The sequence below is a fragment of the Pseudonaja textilis genome, chromosome 1 (assembly GCF_049901715.1).
Source record: "Pseudonaja textilis isolate UNSWEBS1 chromosome 1, rPseTex1.2, whole genome shotgun sequence".
NCBI lineage: Eukaryota > Metazoa > Chordata > Lepidosauria > Squamata > Elapidae > Pseudonaja > Pseudonaja textilis.
In genome coordinates, this window is record NC_141990.1 from 154,277,912 (window position 1) to 154,300,445 (window position 22,534).

General features: G+C 38.2%; 1 protein-coding gene across 2 annotated transcripts; it reads left to right on the forward strand.

Moving 5' to 3' along the window:
* The first annotated feature begins 2,285 nt into the window (after positions 1 to 2,285).
* On the forward strand, positions 2,286 to 7,741 carry TMEM17 (transmembrane protein 17). Of its 2 annotated transcripts, XM_026712868.2 has the most exons (4): positions 2,286 to 2,941; positions 3,567 to 3,670; positions 3,973 to 4,086; positions 6,414 to 7,741. In XM_026712868.2, the coding sequence occupies exons 1-4, from the start codon at positions 2,833 to 2,835 to the stop codon at positions 6,765 to 6,767; spliced, it is 681 nt and encodes a 226-aa protein (XP_026568653.1). In that variant the 5' UTR covers positions 2,286 to 2,832; the 3' UTR covers positions 6,768 to 7,741. The 2 variants fall into 2 exon arrangements, with proteins under 2 accessions (XP_026568653.1, XP_087775456.1); XM_087919330.1 differs by lacking the exon at positions 3,973 to 4,086 and having other exon boundaries at positions 2,543 to 2,941.
* The last annotated feature ends 14,793 nt before the right edge of the window (positions 7,742 to 22,534 follow it).

Genomic DNA, 22,534 nt, shown 5'->3' on the forward strand with positions numbered 1-22,534 from the left:
TTTGTACTAAATCTGTATAATCTGATTATGTTTTATGGTTAAATTAAGCACATCATGCACAAGGGGTAGCAAAATGAATTTTGCTGAAAGACTGGGAAAATGCTATTATTCCAGACTAAAGGAGTGATTTTTGGAAATTTGTAATTTATCAGTTTTGGAAATGGCAATATTTTCTACTGGTGAAAAAATAAACCAGTATTTTAAAATTGATTTTATATTTTATAATAGATAACAGAGTGGTATCATTAAGCAATTTTCCTTTTTTACCCAATTATAATATATATTGTAACACTATAGGCTTAATATATTCGTTAGATCTTTAGTTTCAGTCTAACTCTAATCCCTTTGTATTTAATTTGATACATTTTGTTAGGATTTTTTGAGGGGGGTGTCTTTTAATTCTTTAATTTTCAATGTTTTAAATTCTTATTTCTTTATTCTTTACATTTCTGAACTGCCCATCACTGTCAAAGATTTCTTAGATTGATTAGCTTGATTTTGCTACCATTACAATCTGTATTTTGGTAGCCTGTTTATATTTTGTAAATTTCTAAAATAAAGAATAAAATTTTAAAAGGTCAGTGTATTATAAAAACCAGAAGCTTTCTTATCTATATAAATATTGACAGCTGCATTTAATTTTTTTTTAAACTTCCCCTTGGCATATTTGATGTTCACATTGCTAAATAGGAACCCAAAGAATGCAAACTGCCAAATTAGAAAGTATTTAAATAAATATTCTGTTTGCATAGGGGTTGGAAAGTAAAGAGTAAAAAAATAAAAATAAAAGTAAACAACCCTGAAACAATTCCTGCCTCTCCTGGATAGCTTTTGTGAATTCTATAGCAGAGGTAATTGGCTCTGCAATGTCCTTGCCTTGCAAAGCCTGCTTTACTTTGCATATGATTTTAAGCATTATTGATGCTTTTGTTTATATTTTAATATGTGGTGGAAGAAATATCCTTCTGGGTTCAGTTCCAAGTGAGGAAGAAAGACACTGGAAACATGGTGACTGCTTGGAAAGATGCTTTAATGGTGGACAGGACCACATGGCTTGGAGCTCCAAAGTGAAAAGGATGATCACATACTTCAAGATGTTGGGTGAAGGAAAAGAAAAAGGAACAAGTTGCTGAGAGATCCTTGGTTTTGTCCCTCTGTTGGGATTTGAATTTGAGCTTGTATTCTGATTGGTTGTCAGACTCCCATGGGGCCATGCAGGGGCAACTCTGTAGGCTGTCCTGAGTCCCAAGTTTGGTTGAGCCTTGCTGGATGATGATGAAATGAAATGGCTTTGGGCAATTCTGATTATAGCTTTACCTGGAGTAGAGTTTTGTTATGTAAAATAGACTGGCCCAGGCCAGAGTAATGGTCCATTAGCAAAGGTGGGGGGCTGAGTTTCTGCCTCTGAGTTTCTACTTTTCTTTTTAGGGGAAATATCCTGTCTTTTTAGTATATCCTAAAATATTTATTTTCCTAGGAGAGGGGTGGGTTTTAACTTCCAACATATATATTTAGTTAATTGGGGGACGTTCAAAGATTTTAGCAAAGCAAAGCAAAGCAAATAATATTCACAATAATATAGTTTAAAGCTATCAAGGGCTACTAATTATGGCTACATATTATTTCCAGTATCAAAGTGGCAGAGCTATGTAGACTTGCTAATTATTATTATTATTGAGTTTTAGCAAGCTGCTAGGTCTTCTATGTTATAGACAGAATGTAGATTAACACCACCAACGGCATGAATACGGACAACTTAAAAAGAATGCTGCTTCTATTCCTTTCTTACAAATGCACTAGCTGGCAATATACCAAACCATTAGGCTTAATTGCACACACAGGAGCTGCACCCACGCTTGGAAAATTCATTCCGTTTATCCCTTAAGTCCAAAGGGAGCAAAGTACTGTCTCCATCTGATATGCCACTGAGTGGTTATCATTCAGAGTTGTGCTTTTAACAGTATTTTGTATCTAGTCAAACTTTCCGGAAGAAGGCAAAGTGGTAAATCGTTTCTATTTCATTGCCAAGAAAAACAGACGGGCAATCCACGAAGTCGCCAGAATCCAGCTCAACTCAAAAGGGGATTTGTTTAGTACGGGAATGGCTGAAGGGTGTGTTCCTAAGTCGGCAAGATGCTCACTTGGTTTTAAAATTATTGATGGGCAATTCCGACGGAATTCACTATGAATTGCTTTAAGATGCTTGAGCCAATGCAAACGTTTAAGAAACACAACTGCCCTGCTACGACTCAGGCCTCAAATGCGACTTTGATTGCAATTCCTCTAATGCAGTCCCTTAGTAGCAAAGGTTCAGTTGACTTTTAACTGCAAACGGCGCCGTTTCCAATGCCTTGTTTACGAGCTCCTCCTCTCTCTGGCTTCACTAAGGAGAACTGTAGCTTCTCCTTAACGTTTCACACAACCGCCTTGTCGCTGAGCATCTTTACACTGACGCTTATCCTTCATAACGTTTCGCTGCAAATGAAGCGAAACGAGCGAACTGCTTGCCAGACTTCGATTTCCTCCTTCCGTTCCCGCTCCCGATTTTCTTTGCAAGCAAAAACTAAGGAGGTAGTCGCCTCACCTACGTAACCGACCAGACGGAACCTTCCTTTCTTTTTCTGCAAAAAGAACCCCAAACCCTAAGGCAGCCCCGAATGGAACGCCGAGGGGTGACCCTCCCCTCTTGCCCGGTGTCGGGCAGAACGTCGGAACCGGAAACTATGACCGCGCGGCAATTCCCCCCCCCCGCGAGACGGGGCTTCCGTCAAGAACTTCTGCCGGACCCCGTTGCCTTAGCAACGGCTCTCGAGCGGCCCTTTGTATTGCTCCATGTCGTTGCCGGAGCCGGTGAGAAGGCGGCTGAATTCGTTCAGCCGAACTGTTTTTACGGACAACAACCGCACGGGACCCGAAAACAGAGGCGACGCCAACCACATCGGTGAGGGCGTGTGTCCCCCCCCCCCCATGCGGCGTTGTGCCAGCTACAAAGATGGCGGTGTTGGCACTGTGGCCATTCCTGCGGTGGCCGCTGTGAAGCCGCTGCCAGACTTCCTGGTACAAACTGGATCGCGAAACAGGGAAACGTTCCGGAGCGTCTGGGTTCTGGGGGAACCTTTTAAATCGAGGGTAGTCCTTGTTTTAAATTACACCACCTTCCAAAACCAAAAGTATGTAAACTATTCAAACGCGACTTTCGTTTTCTTAACATGACACTATTGCCAAAAAGACCAGCTGCAGTCGCGGTGCCCTCAGCACACAAAGCAAAAAATAACCTCTGTACTGCAGCCCAAGATGTGAACCGTATCTAGATAGTGGCCGTATTTAGGCTAGAGGATCATACATCATATCGAAAATTATTACCAGAATCCCTCAACTCTAAAGGCTGACTAACACATGTTCAGAAAAATGCCAGTATGACATATGGAATGGTAGTCCTTAGGAGCCACTGTTTCAGCTCAGACATATAGATGTGTTTTAGGTCATGAAAGAATAAGGGATCCTGCCAGCAGAATACGCTGTACCTCACAGGTTTCTCATGACTGTTTTCTTCTCTGTCTCTTCAGATAATGAAATAGTCTCCAGTTTGCCCTTACAGATGTCCCTGTATTTCAACTTCTGGTTCTTCCCTTTTTGGTGGGCAAGCAGTATTGCCATGTTGCAGCAGAAGGTAAGATCTAAAAGGCAATAAGATGCACTTCAGTTTTGAGATTTGTTATTCTTGTAAGGATGTTTGGTTATTGATTTTTACCATATCCCTGTAATAATGCAAAAAAAAAAAAAAAGCTTTCCACTGATCTTATTCTGAGAGGTACATTTGATGCTGATGGATTGAGAAATAGATGTGCTAAGTTTATAGAGAATACGTAGAAAATTTTCTCAGTGAGATATGATTTACAAAAAGACAACTTCACACATAAAATTAATTTGTCCAAGTGGAGTATTTATTTTCCATTCTCTTCTCAATTCTAGTATTCAGTCTTACCAGATTACTACAAATTCATCCTTGTGACAAGCATTATATTAACGTCTTTAATTGAGGTTATACGGCTATACCTTGGATACATGGGAAATTTGCAGGAGAAGGTAGGTGTCCTTCACATACTTAAGAGCCAGCTTTCTAAACAAATGGATATAGTTCTTTGAAAAAACATTATTTATGATATATAGTTTGAATCTGAATTCAGGACTGTCTTTGAGTCTTAATTTGTTCTTTATTTAGCCAGGTGCAGAATCATGGGCAGTTAGGTGTGTTCCTAGGACAGCAAATGTTATTTCTCTACAGTGTGCTGCATTGGTTGCCACTTTGCTTCTGGGTCCTAATTGAAGATGAGGTTTTAACCTTTAAACACCTTCATGGCAGGGGCCTGCGTTATCTAAGGGACCATCTCTCCCCAATTACATCAGCCTGCCCCATTAGATCTCACACAAAAGGTATGCTGCAAGTACCATAGGATACTGACTTACATCTTGCGGGTTCCAGGAGACATGCCGTCCCAGGAGTCATGCCTTCTCTGATGTGGCATCCTTATAAGACCCTCTGTCTTATGAAACATCCTTCCTCCTGAAATTAGATTGGCCCCATCCCTTCTGATTTTCTGTAAGAAACTTTAGACTTGTTTATACTGCCAGGCCTGGAGCTCCAAGGGAACTGGAGTTCTATCCCAATGGTTCAATTGCTGAGGAGTTATTTTTATCCTTCCTTCACCCAAGATTAGTATTTTTGTTTTTATGTTATTTATTGCTTTGACTTTCAGGTTTTTATCTATTTTATATTGCTTTTTTATTTATTGTTGTATGCTGCCACAGTCTCCTTTGGGGAAGATGGAGAACTGCATGAATTTGATAATTAATAAATAAATAAATAATATATATATATATATATATATAATTTTGATACCTTTAAAATATTTATTAAATGTATGTATCATCTGACTTCCGACAATGTGAATTCTATGATCAGGAGATTTCTTCATCTCTTCTTGATCCTTTTTTAAAACATTGAAAGCATACTGATTTCCTTAAGAAAAGCAATATCAAACATAAAAAGATGTATATTCCCTATGTCTATTTCATATTTTTTCTGTTGCAATAGACTCAAAGTTTGACAAGTTCTGTTGGGTCTTTCAATATATGGGTTTACTGTTGTTCAAAATTTCACAACTGTGGTGGGGCTTATTTAAATACGATCAAAGTCCTCTGAATTCCTGAAACACACAAGAGTTAATGATATACCAAAACACTATTTGTAATGTTTAAAAGTGTAATGTTTAAAAATTAACATGGAACTAAACTGAAAATTATCAAAAGTATGTGGGGGGGAGGGTTATCTATCAACATTGGGCAGGCAAAGACCACAGCTGGTGTTTGAGTGGCATTCTGGGAATCATGGAATTTGATTTAATTTACATTTAACAGTAAAATTAACTTTCATATATAAAGATTCCTCTATTTAATAATATTAATAATATTTTCTTTTTTAGACACATTAAAAATCACAACTTTTTAATAACTTTGGGGTTACTGTCAGACTTCCCAAGGACTATATAACAATGCTGGACTTGTAGTTTTGGAACATAGATTAAGATGGAGGGCTACACTGAACACACTGTGATTTAGTTCTGATCAGACATTTGTAAGAATGCACTGTTGATCTTCTTTTAGTTAAGCATTCTGCCTACAGTTTCAATAGCAATTTAAAATAGTGCTGTGCTGCATAAGGTTTAATTAAAGTCTTAATTTTAATTATGCTGTCCATATGAAGAAAGTATTTTCTAGTAAATGAAAATAATTATGCTAGGTTTTACAAGTTACATAGAATGTAATCAAGTGTGTTGGATTCAATTCTGACCTTTATGTGTAAGACTGATGTTGAACTATTATTTCTGCCTCTTTTCTTTGTCCTGGCTTTTGCTAAATTCTGCATCTTCCTAGCTCCCAAGATTCTACATAATCAGAGCCTGTTATTTGAAACCAGAGCCCCTGAAATGGAGCAAGGCCTTAAAGAACGTGATTGATAGCTAAGATGCTACTCTTGAAATGAAATAAACAAGCATCTTGTATCTTTTGTGAACCTTCTCTTGTTCACTCTCACTCCTTGGTTTTTTCTGTCATTGAAACAATATAGAGAATATTAGTTGGCTTTGGTATCTACCTGAAAAGTCTAAAAATTATGCTTCATTTCACTGACAGAATTGTCTTCAAAGTCATAACCACAACAATTGAAAAGGAGCTTTTTCTGCAGAGGAAAAAATACAAAACCGGACTCTTGTACTATAACTCTGAATTTGTATCCTTCTGTGTTTATATCTTGGATACTGGTAAAGTTCAGTTTTCTGTACCACTCTTCTCTTTGAATTATATTGACAGAATGATATAATATTTTGATTCCTTTTTTCTTCATATCTTTATAGGTTCCTGAACTAGCTGGGTTTTGGCTCCTGAGTCTCCTTCTGCAAGCGCCCCTAATTCTTTTCCAACTTTTAAATGAAGGGCTAAGGATTCAACCTTTGGAACGAGCAGTCAACATCATTTTTGTAGTATTTCTTGTCTTCCAAGTCATTACTGCATTCCTTGCTCTCAAAAGAATGGTGAACCAACTTGCAACTCATTTCCATCTTCATGAGTTTGACCGCTTAGATGCTCATCTTCCCTCCGATAACTTAGCTTGCCAGGCAAGGAGACTGGAAGCTGCAGGGATTATGGGACAACAAGTGGGAGAACTTCATTCAACAAGTGGTGTTTGGAAATCTGCAGTGAGAGCCTGATGGTAAGCAGAGCAACCCCCCCAGTGAAGGTCCTCTGCTTTTTGCCTTAATTATGTGAGTTTTAGAGGATTTGATTTAGAAAGTCACCTAGTTCTGGGTAGCGCAAACTTAAGTGGAGCGCTATCCACAAGGTATTCGCTGTGGACTGATTCAGAGGCAGTGGGAAGTTTTAAGAAAAAAATTGTCACTGGGCCCATCTTTTGCAAAGTGTGATTCTTGAGGGGATTAGTCATCCACTCATTTCTGCTTATATTATCTATTATGGAATCTGTATTGTAATGACCTTCAGCTGTTGTTTTTTCAACATGTCCAGAAATGTTTCAGTGGAGAAAAAAAACATTGTTTGAATCAGCATTCAGATTCCACAATCCTTTATGGACACCTGAAAAGTGAGGATTTCTATAACCTTAGAAATATGTTAGAAATATGAAACCTTTTGTGACCTTAAAATAATTTAAATAGGACTAATTAAACCAAAAATATGACATTTAAAGCAAAAATATGATTTTACAATTTTTCTGAAAGTAGCACCCACTTTTTAAAAATAGTGCACACGCAAACACACACACACACACATCTCCCTGAGTGGGGGAGGGAATAAGAAAAGCACGCAAATCCTCACTTTCTTTGCTGGCTCAAACTTGCTAGCTTATCAGGAGACTTGTCAATGACTAAAATATGATGTTTGTTACAAAATTTAGCAGAAATACGTTAATAACATTTTAACAAGTCAAAATATGATTTTTCAGGAATAAAAAGCATCTACTTGTAATTCTCACCAGATTACTCTAAAATTTAAAACATGTTTTATTTATAAACTCAAACAAAGGTTCCAGAAAAAATCTTGACATGTTATAGAAATCCTCGCCCTAGTGGTTAAAGTTTTTTTTAAACAAAATTGTTTTTATTTTGAGATACGTATTTAAAAGATTCTATGGTACTCTTTTATAAACAATAAACTTTTAAAAACATTATTTTAGTATATTCTAGTTTTAACATTTTAAAAAACAAAATAGCACTTTTCACTGAGATGCTACAAAAATTGCAACCAAATATCTCCCCATGTTTATTTTCCAGAAAAGGGGAAAGCATCATCCCTTCTGTATAACTTAAAATAGACTAGTTTTAAGTAATGTATATAAAGTGAAGCCAAGATCTATTCATATACTGTACAGTGTGTTATGATCTATATACAACGAATAATAGCTCAATTATTTTCTAATAGAATGCTAAATATTTTTAAAAATGCTTTGCAAAATGGACATAACTACTTAAAAAGTTAAAAATATTCACATTCTACTTTGTTACAAAAATTAGAATGCTGGGAGAAGCAGATGAAGTAGAATGCCCAAAATTTGACCCTATGGAAATATGTGGCTAAGCAAGCAAGCAAGCTAGCTAAGATAAGGATGTTAACTTTGAAATCAGACAAGAACCGGATGACAGCAACCAGAGATAAAAAAGTTAGCTGCCATGCAGCAAGTCATGTTTGACTCACTAACCTAATTGCCAACAAAAGGACAGCTGAGGTGACATATGATGAAATGCTGGCAAAGGATAAAAGGCAGAGCTGTAGGGGTTTCTGTGAGAAAATCTTTATTTGGGCACGTTGCCATCAATGTATGCCAAGCACTCCTGTCTTCCACAACCCCATTCATCACCTAGCCAGTTCTGTGATAGCAACTGAGTATATGCCTGAATCCATGTGTGGGTGTGGGCGTATGTGTGCATGTATGTGTAATGCTTAAGAAATTGTAATAAAGCTTTTATAGGTTAAGAGAGACTGTGCACTCTCTAGAGCACTTCATCACTGCATAAGTTCCTGAACCATAACTCTGTTGAAAATGTGTGAGTGTATCTATTAATTAATGCCTCCCTTACTGACCAAATCTATGAACCACCAAGCCTTGACTGCCTTTATCTATTCTCCGGACTAGGTAGAACCTAAAGAAGGCTGAAGGTGAATGTATCTCAGTGATATGGAAGTAAAAGTGAATGGATGAACTGTAATACCCTTTACAAAGCTCATGTTGCTCCAGCGTTTGTCTTCTCAATGTTCTCATTGCACGTACACCACTTCTGCTGGGGCAACCAGCAAAGTGAAGTAACCATGCATGCATATACATGCAGCAACAATGGGAACATTTTGAAGTAGGCACATGAGATTTACAAATGATCTGGCTGCTCTAAGTCTTCAAAATGAATACGTTGTTTACACAGATGCATATTGTAAAACTATTGTTTCAGATCTCTTGTTCAGCCTTATTGTAGAACTTTAGTAATTTCTTACACTGAGGACAGAAAGAGATGTCTCAAATTCAAAGTAACAGTTCAAGTTCTAAAACTTGTTCAAGTGAAGACAGATAATATATCAAGTAGAATATCTTGGTGTATTACTTTATTCAGTATATATAAAAGATGTTGCTATTTTTGAAAATACAATGTACTGTATAACCATATTTTTTTAGTCAAAATTGTGGATTTAGATTGCATAAAAATCCAGTTGACATCTAGAGATTATTCAGAGTGATTCTGTTGAAGAATTAACACACATGGAAAAGTATATATCCATTTATTAAACCTCCAACAAGTAAAATGAGCAAAACAGTAGTTCAAGAATTTACCAAATCAGAAGTCAAAGTTTTATATGCCAAAGGACACAACAAGAGCTAATGAGAATGGGCAGGTATGATAGATACCAGGAATTTTTTACTGGATAATCTGCTGGTTGTTTAAAAAGTGCAGTTATAGTTGTAATTGTTGTTATAAAATTTTATACCACCAAATCAAAACTCTTCAGTTGACAATAGTAAAACATATATCATTCAAAAATCAAATTCCAATAAAATACATTTTTCCATAAAAACAGTGAACAAAAAAAGCCACCAAAAGAGAAATGGAAACCTATACCATCAATAGAGTCCAAAGACCTGTTAAAACAGGAACATTTTTACTGGTTTCTGGAAAACTAGCCAAGTAAACTGCAAGGAAAATGTTATTCTACCTTGTCAGGTCCATCACAAGCCCCGTCCCCAAGATCTTTCTTATATAGGGATCTAAACATCCCCTCTTAGGATAACCACATAGGAATGCAGATTCTAGTAGACTTTTGTTTCAGTGTGTCAAAAACTTGAAAAATGCCTAACTTGACTCTACTGGTGCGTGTGCATGTGTACACACACACACACACACACACACGCACGCACACATCAAAAGAGAAACAATTTTCTATCTTCTCTCCTTCCAATCTAAGTCGCCCTGAATAGTAGCACTCAGTGGCAGCACTGAAGCTGGGTTTGAAGTAGATGACTAGGCCTGAACTATAAGCTGGGCCTCAACTTCAACGCTGTCACCAGTGTTGCTGCTCAAAAGGCTATCTCCGTTTCCCAAAGGATTGCTCCCATAATCCAGCATCAATTGCATGCCAGGTGCCCAGAGCTGCTCCAGGTTGCACAAGGCTTCAGAGAATGCTCTAAAGGCTCAGAGAAAACTCTGCAAAAGTATGCTCCGTCTCATTCTTGCTCACACTCTATAAGCTTCCCAAAATCATGCTTTCGATAAAGGTATGCTGCATCATTAGTCTAGATTCTGCATCATTACTCTAGATATACTCCATCATTACTCTAGATTCTAAATTTAGTCTTGGAATTAAGTTCATTAAGTCTGGGAAGCAAAGTCTGCCATCTAAGCATTGTTTTAAGTTAATTTACAAACTCAGTAAAGCAAAGCTGGCACCTATTTTGAATTAGCAGTTTTCCCAAGGAACATTTACATAATGAGAATCCACTGATTTTATGCAATCAGCATACCTATGATATATTTGCATTGCATTGCCATATTTCAGCTTCCCGAGAGTGTTGTATTTCAAACATTACTACATTTCATGCAAGGATGCCAACAATGCTCTTTCAGTTCTTCTATTATCTTAAATAGATAATGTTGTGGTTAGTTCTTTTCCCCCTAGGGAATTTATTCATTTTGTTCTACACTGTTCTTATGAGATTCAAGTCAGTTTAACTCAGGAGATTAACATGGGGGAATGGGGGTGGAGGGGGGGGGGGTGAGATTAGCATTATGGAAGAAAAGTTTCAGAAGATAGTGATTCATTCAGTATGACCAATTTAGAGGTTCATTTTCTAGTCTGCCTTATCAATAATGGCAATCTTCTAGGGGCATAGCCTTTTATTGGAAAATGGTGATTTTCTCTCTTGTTGATGAGAAAAATGCAACGCTAACTGTCAAGATGTGATACTAACCTCTGGTCATGTCTTTGTGTTTCTGACCAGAAACCTGAATGAAAGACCGTGAAGGAAAGCATCAAGCCTCTTAAAGGAGGCAAAAATACACACTAGTAACTTGTGAAGGCAAAATGGACAAAATTAAAACGGGTGGGGGAGGGAGGCCAAGAATGAGTGATAAGGAGCCATAAAAAGGATTAGACAGGCTGGTAGCAACTAGCAATTGCCAAATGCAACACAATCGAAACCAGCCATTCAGATGGGACAGCCCAAGGATATAAAGGACAGAAATGAAGGAAAGCCCCGGATTACTCTGTTCTTCGATATTGAATTTTCCATCCAGATGCATCAGGCATGAAATATGATAGTGATAAGCCAAGATTGAAAACAGACCCAGGGAAAAAAAAGAAGAAAAAGGAAGGAGGGGGAAGGAAAGGAAAGGGGCAAGAGAAGGAGAAATTTGTAAAGGGGTTCTGTGAAATTTGCTGGAAGAATAATTTAATAGTTATTGGAAGTCATCACTCAAAATAAATCAATACAGTAATTGTAAAGTGAAATATTCAAACAAGGCTGTCCCACTGAATTCATCAAGATTCCCTTCAGAGTAAATCGTGTCTAGGATTGTGTTTTTAGTAAGAACCAAATAGAATTGACCTGCTCTATTATCTCTTTATAAATAGTGGGGGAAATAACTTTAAAGTATAATTAATAACCAATACCCAAGGCACTGACCTGGTTCATACTGCCAAACCATGGTTCGTTTGCACATGGCTTATTGATGGAAAAAAATAGGCAGACTTCATACCTGAAAAAAAACTCCATTACTGGAGGCTTTTAAGAAGAGACACTGGACAGCCAGTGTCTGGAATGGTGTAGTGTCTCCTGCTTGAGCGGTGGGTTCGACTAGAAGACCTCCAAGGTCCCTTCCCAACTCTGTTACTCTGCTATACAATACACTGAGCAATAAAGTAGGGGTAGGCAATCATTCTGAGTGAAGGGTACTTTTAGAATTTTGAGAGCCCATTGATAAATCGACTTCTATGTTACACTTGCCTGTTCAAAAAAGACTGCCATGCTGGACCTGGGCAGTCACACAGTAAAACATTTACAAGAGAGAGTGAGCTAGTTCCTGGGATGTTCTCTATTATCCTAGATGGTCTTTGTGACCTCCAATGTCATTGCTGAAAGTAAGTACGATGCTAGAGACTTGGACTTTGCTTTGTAATATGCAACTTCCTACTAGTGGTGGGTAAAGGTTCCTTAATATTTTGCACAAATGTTTCCCCGATTTAATTTTTTTCAACTGAAGGAGTTATGATGCCACAAAGGTCCCTTGCTGAGTGGGATCACATAAGAGCTATTGAATAGAGCAGAGTAGAGTAGCGTAGCGTAGCTTATCATAGCATAGCATAGCATAGCATAGCATAGCATAGCATAGCATAGCATAGCATAGCATAGCATAGCATAGAATAGAATAGAATTCTTTTATTGGCCAAGTGTGATTGGACACACAAGGAATTTGTCTTCGGTGTACAAGCTCTCAATGTACATAAAGATATAAATGATAAATCATGATCATAGTCGCCATAATATATTCATCATGAATCATAAAATATAACACTTAATGATAGTCATGGGATACTAAATAAGCAATCAACATAAATCATACTAGGAAATAAAATAAAATAATATAAATTGTAAAGATACAAGCAACAAAGTTATAGCCATAAGTAGAAAAAGGAGATAGACAATAGGAAGGATAAGAAGAATAGTAATACAGTCTTAGTAAAATAGTTTGACAGTGTTGTGGGAATTAGTTGTTTAGCAGAGTGATGGCATGGGGGAAAAACTGTCTTTGTGTCTAGTTCAGTGGTGGCAAACCTTTTCGGCACCAAGTGCCAAAACAGGAGCGTGTGCGCACGCCAAAAAGCAGAAGAGCACCTTTTTGGCACATGCACGGGAGCACTGGACACCAGAAGCTTAGCTTCCTGGTGTGTGCATGCGTGCCAGCCATCTGGTCTTCCAGTTTCTAACATGCATGCGTGCGCAAAGACCAGCTGGCCAGCACGTGCATGCACGCTAAGGAGCTGCTCTTCTGGTTTCCGGCACTCCCATATGCGCAAAGACAAACTGGCCAGCATGCACGCGTGTGCCACAACCTGGAAGAACAATGGGTAAGGGCTGCCATACTTGGAGAGATGGCTCTGCATACCATTTCTGACACAGGTAGCATAGGTTCACCATCACAGGTCTAGTTGTTCTGGTGTACAATGTCCTATAACGTCGTTTTGAGGGTAGAAGTTGAAACAATTTATGTCCAGGATGTGAGGGGACTATAGATATTTTCACAGCCTTCTTTTTGACTCATGCACTATATAGTATACTGTTAAACTAAATCAGACAAATCACATTCTCATTTAGTGCAATGTTTGAATAAACACAGCCTTTAAAAGCATAGGATGGAATGACCTTGCTGAAAAAAATCAAGCCTGGTTTGTTCAGAATCTAGGAGAGTCCACTGAGGACCTTCATGAATATTGCTTTGAGTTTCATACTAGATTAAAAAATAAAAACAATTTATGTTCATATTTGTGGCAGAGACTTTGCAGCCAGTGTGAACTAAACATTCAGGTGGGGAACTTATGCTGCTGCAATAATCCCCCTCCCCCCAAAAAAGACATGGATAACTGGTCTCTGAAAACTAATAAGGAACATAATGAATTATAATTATTAGGGGAATTATGCACCCAAGGATTTCTTTGTATAGAGACTACTTGAGTTAGGAGTCAACAGCAGGCAACAAGGTAAGTGACTGAAGAAATTGTGATTGATTCTTTATGAATACACACATGTATTAAAAATTAATCTGTGACTCTAGTAGGTATGTAGGCTGTTTTTATTTTATTTTAACATATGATTGTGGTGCTGTTATGCTGAGGCTGTTTTTCATTACTGATACTGGTGGCTATTGTTGGTTAATATAAGGCTGGTAGTGGACTTGAGATCCCTAGTTGAATCTAGGGCATAGTTTAACAAAGAAAAATACAAGAATGGGAAGACTTCTTAAGAAATCACACCTTGAATCAATCAGTATAAATGTCACTTGTTCTTCCTGTATGACCTCAGTAGCCTCAGTTATGAAGTCAGTAGTGACTTCATAATTTTATAAATGCAATGATCCTATTATTTATATCCTAGATTTAACATTAAATAACTTACCAAAAAACCTCAGCTAATCGATTTATCATGAATGGACAATGCGTACATGGGTCACTTAATTGGCAGATATGGTAGAGCAACTATTTAGGTAAGAGGATCTAATTTGCATAAAATAGTGTAAGCATGTGTGGCATAAAACTCGGCTTTGATTGTACTTGTAGGATATTTTGCCAAAACTGCCCAGAGAATGCTGCAAATGGCATGGATACCACAAAGACTAGTTACCTAGATTATTCTTATCTTATTAAAAACCATGGTATGAAAGGTAGACATCCATCCCATCTGTTGTTGATGATGGAAAATATATATAGAGGGAGGAGGCAGGAAGGAGGAGGAGGAGGAGGAGGGGAAGAGGAGGAGGAGGGGTGGGGAGGAGCAGGAATATAGCCCAATCTGGTGGAACAGGCTCATGAACATAAGCATGGAAATGCAGGCAGAAATTTATTTATGAATGCAAGAGCTAAATGAATTCTTGTTACTTTGATTGATATGGATGTGAATAAAACAAGAACTCAGAGGTTGCAAGTTATGCTCCTGGAAGGTAAGGGTAATAAAAGAACAAAACCAAGGATGACTTTTGAGAAAAATTATGCAATATTCTTTATAATCATGATTTAGGGTAATGCTGCACAAGTAACTGGAGAAATGTGATTTGGATTTTTTTATCCATTTTTTGTTCATTTAAATGTCCAATGCTTAGTATTTTAATATTAATGTTCTATGTTTTATAATGCTTCATGATATTGTATTGTAAGCTGCCCGGAGTCATTTGACATTGATAGCATATACAGTTAATAAATAAAAAAAATAAAAAAAATGAAACCATCTCTCTCTAAGCAATTGGGAGGCTTAAAATAGGTGTGAGTGGACTCTCTAAGTCTGGGTCTGACTCCAAAAGCCAAACTATAACCTAGTAATTATTAATATAGTTAACACTGACTAGATGAAGAATTAAAATACAGCATGAACTGATTAATTCTTTAATCAGGCTGATTAAACAATCCACAATCCAGGAGGAAGTCTTCCAGAGAAAGCTTAAAATGTGCTATAAAACGTGCTATAAAACACTAACACTTTAAACTGGGATGATGCACCAATGAGTTACCAGTGTAACTTGCATGCAGTCGGGACAAATAACGTTGTCTTCCTCTTACATTTCTGCCTGCTCTATGTGTAGAATGCTGTAGTAGTCTTTTTAAAAGGTTATAAGCATTTGAATCCTCAGATCTGCTTTCCACAGACAGCATCTCACAGACTAACCAGCCAGAGGATATAAAAGGTGCTCATGTCCATAGATTTCCTTGGCATAGTGGGGTTATCTGGGACTCACTTTATCTATTCTTGGTTCTTTGGGAGAAACCAACTTCACGTCTGTTGGCCGGCCAGTCAGCAAGGTTTAGGGAATGTACTGTCTGGTTTGCACACCGATGGCTACATTACCTTGGATAACAGGTAGCATTGTTCAATATTTCTGAATGGCACAAAACTGAGAAAAGATACATTGAGATTTAGAATTCCATCATTTACAATTCCATGCTTCCAAAAAGAGATTCAGTGGCTCTCTCCTACTTCCCCATAAACTTAATCTGCTTTTCTGGCAAATTTCCCAAGAACAAAGAAACAGGGCAAAAGATTTTGGTATTTTCTGGTTGGTTAGTAATCCAAATGGAATACACGTCCGAGTCAGCATGAACTTTTATTGCAACTGCTTTGTTTGGATAGTGATCATATCTATTTGCTCCTCATCCTTACCTACTTTTGGAACACAATGGTACATGTTGTGAACTGCATGGAAACAGCTCTGAGCAGTTGAGGCATGATCTGAATGTTTCTGCTTAAGGCAGTATGATCCAGTCATGCATAAATATTACCCAGGTTATGTGGGGCAACAAAAGAGCTGTCAGTCATGCAGATACAGGGTTGGGCATCTCCACTCATGACAAATAACTTTCTTAAAGAACTAAGGAGTCTTTTTAAAAAAAGTATAACACACTTAGTAAGTGTTCTGGGCTCCCCCAGCTGCATGCCATAGCAGAAAATATCATTGCCAGAAGAATGTGGAATGAAAAGGGATTTAGGGAGCTGTTTTAAAAATGCAGTTTCTGAAGATATGGAATCACTATCATGCTTATTGAGAAAAGCAAATGCCAATGGTAACATCTTCAGTTGAAATCTAACTGGCATTCAAAGAGAAAGAATTGATGAGTGACTGGGCCCTTTTTTATGTTGAAGAGACAAGGACATTTTTAGTGCTGTTCCCATGCAAGGAAATGTTGAGGCTGAATTGAGTGTGGCTTAATTTACACTCAGGTTGTGACTGCGTATCTCAGACAATGGGCAATTCTGGACTGTCCAAGCTGTTTCTCTCTCAATTCACCTCTAGCCATTTCTGAAGAGTGTGTTGTGTATTGACTATAGGACTAGGATGATGTTCAATCTGAACTATAAAACAAGATCTTACTGGCCATTTTTCCTGCATCCTGCTCTTCTCATCCGTGCAAAGAATGTAAACCTTGTTGGCTAGCTCCTTGTGGACTGGTTGACTACAGTAATGTCTAAAATCTCCTTTGGGGACTGGCTATGTTCCACCAGAATTCGTGTTTTTCCCTTTTCTTTCTGAGATAGTTGCACATATGGATGTCTTCATCAACCCTTCTCACATACCTACTTTGACACTAATGCAAACTCTTTTTTTCTGTCGTGGTTCCACTACTGTTTTGTTACTACAAAAACCAAAGCAAAAGGGCAGGTCATTATTTTGCTCTTTTGTTCCTCACTAGATCCGTGGAAACTTTATAGAAAGGAAAAATTAATAGTTCAGCTTCACAGAAATAAAGCAGCAATGTTTTTATGCTGCAGCTTAAAGATGTAAGAAAAATCAAGAGAGTTTTGTAGTAGTATGGGCAGGGGAAGGAAGGGGAGAGGTCCAGGGAGCATTCTAAGGTTTTATTCATTGTGTTAACAAACCATTGCTAGATCAACCACAAGATTGTATTAAAAAATAGCAATTGCCAATCAGCAAGGAAGAGGGTAGCTCGGCAGCCCAGGATGGGGTGTTTTGCTCCAGTGATTGGAGAAGAGGGAGTTTCCCAGGCCCTGCAATTAAGAACTACTAGAATTAAATAAAATGCTTTTGATTGGACGATCTTTTGAAGTAAAGCTGGAAAACACAGGTAATAGGTTCATTCCCCAAAAGCTGAGGTTGGGAGAAAGACAATATTATCTGTTTCTGCCTTCAGGGAGCAGTGAATGGGCCATACCAATGATCAGCCAGGCAGAAAATGTGGTTTTGCCCAATGTAAAATTTAACTGGGCAAAAGATGGCATTAAAACCCATCATCAGTACCAACTCCCATTCAAGTCAATGGAAAGGTCCCCATTATTTCTTTACTATCTCTACCTGCTCATCCAGGTTCATCTGAGAGTAGATTTCTGATTCAGGATCTAAAAGCAACATAGTGAGATAATTATATAAACCCCAGTAGAGAAACACTAATTGCACCAATATAGCACTGAAGCTATATACGTTGATATATGCAACAACATAACTTTGTTGGGATGGAGTCACAGTGTTGTAAGATTACATGGTTCAATAAGGGAGCTTTCATCTCTCACATGCACACCGCAATATAGTTAAATACCCAATATAGCTAAATCAGGGAGTGTTACTTCTCCTTGCCTCAGAAATACACATTGCAGCCTCTCCAAAGGATTGGAGGAGTCAAAATTCAATGTATCTGAAGCACTTCAAATTGGGAAGGATTCTCCTATTGGCTTCAACTCATCTAACCGATGAAATAGTAACTAAAGAATGTCTTGATGAAGTAACTGATAAATTCCTGGATAAGAACTTGTGAGACTTTTTATCAGTGAATGGATTTTCTTTTCCAGGAGATAACGTTCAGATTTTGACCTCACAGGTCAAAGAGAAGAATAGGCAGGACAGCAAGGCACAGGAGAAATTTTGAAGTAATAATATCCTTTCTCAAAGATGACGGCTCTGTGGCTGCAGGATTTCAACGCTGCATTAAGGCAAAATATGATATACTTTATTACTGTGGTTGGTAATTTATGACTTAGCACAATTTGTCACCCTAGTCAATCATGAATTATTAATCCAACAAATCTGGTTAAAACCAGGTGGCTTATTGCAACAGGTAGATTCAGGTACATCTTCCTTTTATTGGTATAATTTTGCTTGCAATTTTCTCTCCAGTTGACAGAAATAGGGCTGTGCTTTGTCATTGCAATGCCGCCAAAGGGGGGTAAAAAGATTTTAAATCAATCACTCAACAATATTATTGTCAATATAATTGCCTGCAAAATCCGACTGTTGGATTGATTATGTAATTTAATTTGGCACTGGAATTTATCACTAAGTTTAAGTTACCACTTTGCCAGAAACAATTCAACTATAGCAGGGATGTCAAACTCATGTTGTCACAGCAGTGTCATGTGACATATTGTGACTTTTTCTCCCTTCACTAAACCGGGTGTGGGTGTGGCCAGCACATGATGCATCCGGCCCGCAGGCTACAAGTTGGATAGCCCTGAACTATAGGATATTCAGTAGAAGTTACAATGGGATTTCACTTGAGTTATGACATCACTGTGCAAAATAACAAGATTATATAATTTGCATCGTTTGCATCATTCGGACAATGATGTTATGACATCCATGACATCACTTAGGTCTTCCCAGCAGATGCAGCACGTTAATTCTGAGAATTGATAGAGGCTCTGGACTTTTGCTTACCAAAGCTGAAGAGGATGGCAACTTTTTCCAAACTGGTTATCTCATTAATTTCAAAATTTCAAAGTTGCACACAGAAAACAACTTAAAAAGGACAGTATGTTGTTCCTGAGTTTCAAAAGTAAGGCCACTGATATCTGGCAGGAAGATCTGCTTTGGAAAATATAATAAAGTGTATGCCAAGAGGAAAATATTTTTAAGAATTTATGTAAGCAACATCAGCTCTCCTTGTTCCAAACTAAAATCAAGGCTGGGTCAGCGGAAAGTCTTTTTTGAACACAGTGAAAAGAAAAACACTCTTTTCCTTTCCTATTTTAACTACTTGAATAATGAGAATGTTCCCTGTTCTCTGTTTTAGAACAGTTTGATAACAAGAGTATATAAAACAGAAGAGAAATGCCAGCGTTTCAGGAGAAATTTAACAGAACATATGGATACATTGGGAAGAGGTTAAGTATGGAATTTAATAGTTTTTTAAAAAAAGAATTATACAGTTAGACATTGCCGTTAATACAGTTTTCTCTACTGATCAACAACATAGATCCTCATGTGAATCTTTTCCCAAACAAAACAAAACCAAACAATCTGAAAAAAGGTACTTAAATGTTGCAAATGAAATAATTCTTACAAAGTAAGAAGTAAAATGAAATGGATTTTTCCCTGATTTGTATGCTCCGGTCAGATGCAGTATCTGTACTTTGGGAATCCAAACCAGAAAAGCAGGTTAGAAATTGTTATAATTAAACACAATAAAACTAGTGGAGTCTCAAGTGATATTTGATCCAGTCCTACATTATCAGTTCTCATTTTTTGTTTACAATAATATCTGAATTGCTGGGTTTTGTTTTTTAAACATGCAGATGTAGACTGGCCAGTTCTGCACTAACCTGGTACGACAGGAACTGGTGTAAACTTCCAGCCAAAGATATATTTTTTTTCTCAATTCCTCCCACTTGAGACCCCTTTTTTCTTGCTGGGTTGTATGTATGTGCCCTTAAATTCTTGTGCATTTTGTTCTGCTGAAGTATCCACTAAAGTATCAGGACTGACTTATGCATATCTCTTCAGCTTAATTTGCATTGTGTAAACGTTATCACAAATCATACCTGATATTCCAGAATTTTCCTGTCTCTTCAAGCAAAATTTGATTGACTGGCACAGAGTTTGGGGGTGGCCATGGCTCATATAAACCAGAGGACATGCGTGAATCAGCCTTAGCTTTACAAACCTCTTCCTTTGCTGACCTCTTGGCACAATCACAAGGAACAGCAGAGCATAGGGAAAGTTTATTTTCTCACCAATTATATTCAAGGGTCGGGGGTGGCGGGAGAATGTTTGGCTTTCTGATTGTTCAGAAGGAGTTAGGACCTCAAAGATGCTACACAAGAGCTGCTTCCAGGTTTCTTCTGAATTCTTTCACTTGTGTTTTGAATATCATCATTTCTTATTTCTTTATTCGGTGTTCAGTGTTATGCAAATTCAGTCAGATGCTCTGTTTCCTATCTGGCAGCACTCTGTAACCTTTTAAGGTTTGGTCTGCGGAATGCCAAATGAAGTCAGTGAAGCAGGCAACATTGTTCTGGGATTATTATTTTTTTAAAAAACACACACATTAGTTTATGAGCATCTGTGGCTAATGCTACAGAGAAACCAACTAGATTGAGGAATTATACCATGATGGATGAGGTGAAGATGCCCCAGAACGGTTAAGTAGCAAGGCTGCCAATGATCAAGATGGACCAACTGGCCCATGTTAAAAACATGCTTGATGCAACTGGGGATGTTCTCCTCCCAGCAAGCAAAACTGGTACCTTAGGGAGTTACTAATCAGTACACAATTCAATGAATCAGATGCAAATCTCCACCCATGCTCAATGTCCTTGAGTCGGGTTTTTATTTCTTAGGCTATTCTACCTGCCATGACTGCCATGACATTGTAGAAGACCATTGCATTTCAAGGCAGATAGCAACATCTTTTAATTTCTCCTTCATATTAAGAAAAGGTCTAGAGTTCACTGAGTTACGATAATGTATAAATCTCTTTCTTTCTTTCTTTCTTTCTTTCTTTCTTTCTTTCTTTCTTTCTTTCTTTCTTTCTTTCTTTCTTTCTTTCTTTCTTTCTTTCTTTCTTTCTTTCTTTCTTTCTTTCTTTCTTTCTTGACCTGGGGCGTGGCCCAAAGGCAACACAGTCAGGTAATCAATAAGAGTCCCTTTATTATCTCCAACTTTGCCCCCAATGTCCAGGTTACCTTTTGGCTGGAGAAAAACTCTCCCAGGGACAGCCTTTGACTGTAGAAAATTAAATCCAAAACAGGGTAAACACAAACTGTAACTTAAAGTCCAAACAAGCCAAACTAAAGTAATTAGTTTGACAGGGCAGGAGCAAGAATTTCAGACTTGAAAGTACAACAAAACTCACACAGTTGGGAAGACGCCAGGAACACGACAATACAAGATAAAGTCACGTTTGCTCCCAACAGCTTGCTGCACACAGCTTGTCTTTTTTTATAAACTGTTCCTAAGCTGCTGCTAACGAAGGGAATCAGGGCCCTTTCCTCACCCGTAAGCCAGCAACCCATGTTGGTCTCTTCTCCATTCCTCCCTGCGTGCCCGAAGATGAAGAGGGGGTGGGCCTGAGTCTTCCTCTGAATTCCCTCTCCCTTACTTTACCTCTCCCTGCTCTGCCCAGCCAGACTTTGCCCTTCCCCAGTTTCCTCCACAGCCAATGGAGCTACAGTCCCACTCTCTGTCAGCTGTTTGGCTTCCTCCTCGGAGTCCGACTCCGACAAAGGCATGACACTTTCTTTCTTTCTTTCTTTCTTTCTTTCTTTCTTTCTTTCTTTCTTTCTTTCTTTCTTTCTTTCTTTCTTTCTTTCTTTTTCTTTTCATCACTCCTGTTGACAGATAATGATAAGAAAGAAACACAGAAACACAACACAGTAGTATATTAGGGAGGACCCCAAGACTATTTAAGGTGGGGTACCTGCTTATCTGTACAGTTACTGAGGGCTTTGTCTACATTCCAGGTGCACTCAGTTTGCACGATGACCAGGTATACCATCTTGCTAAGGTCAGGTCATGCAATCATGTAAACAAGGCCATGAGGTTTTATTACCAGGCATAAACAATCAGCCTCTTGGCACAAGACTGGTGCAAGATAGGGATAAAAGACCCTGACATTGTCTCTTGAATTTGGAGCTTTGTAATAGCCAGGAAATAGGGGACACAGTGGCTCAGTGGCTAAGACACTGAGCTTGTCGATCAGAAAGGTCAGCAGTTTGGCGGTTTGAATCCCTAGCACTGTGTAACAGAGTGAGCTCCCGATACTTGTCCCAGCTTCTGCCAATCTAGCAGTTTGAAAGCATGTAAAAATGCAAGTAGAAAAATAGGGACCACTTTGGTGGGAAGGTAACAGTGTTCTGTGCACCTTCGGCATTTAGTCATGCCAGCCTCATGACCACAGAGATGTCTTCCAACAGCGCTGGCTCTTCGGCTTTGTAACAGAGATGAGCACTGCCCCCTAGAGCCGGAAACAACTAGCATGTATATGCAAGGGG

Coding starts and splice junctions, on each gene's coding strand:
- TMEM17 (XM_026712868.2), top strand. CDS start 2,833: ATGTCGTTGCCGGAGCCGGTGAGAAGGCGGCTGAATTCGTTCAGCCGA. Junction 2,942..3,566: donor AGGCGACGCCAACCACATCG/GTGAGGGCGTGT, acceptor CTGTCTCTTCAG/ATAATGAAATAGTCTCCAGT. Junction 4,087..6,413: donor TGGGAAATTTGCAGGAGAAG/GTAGGTGTCCTT, acceptor ATATCTTTATAG/GTTCCTGAACTAGCTGGGTT.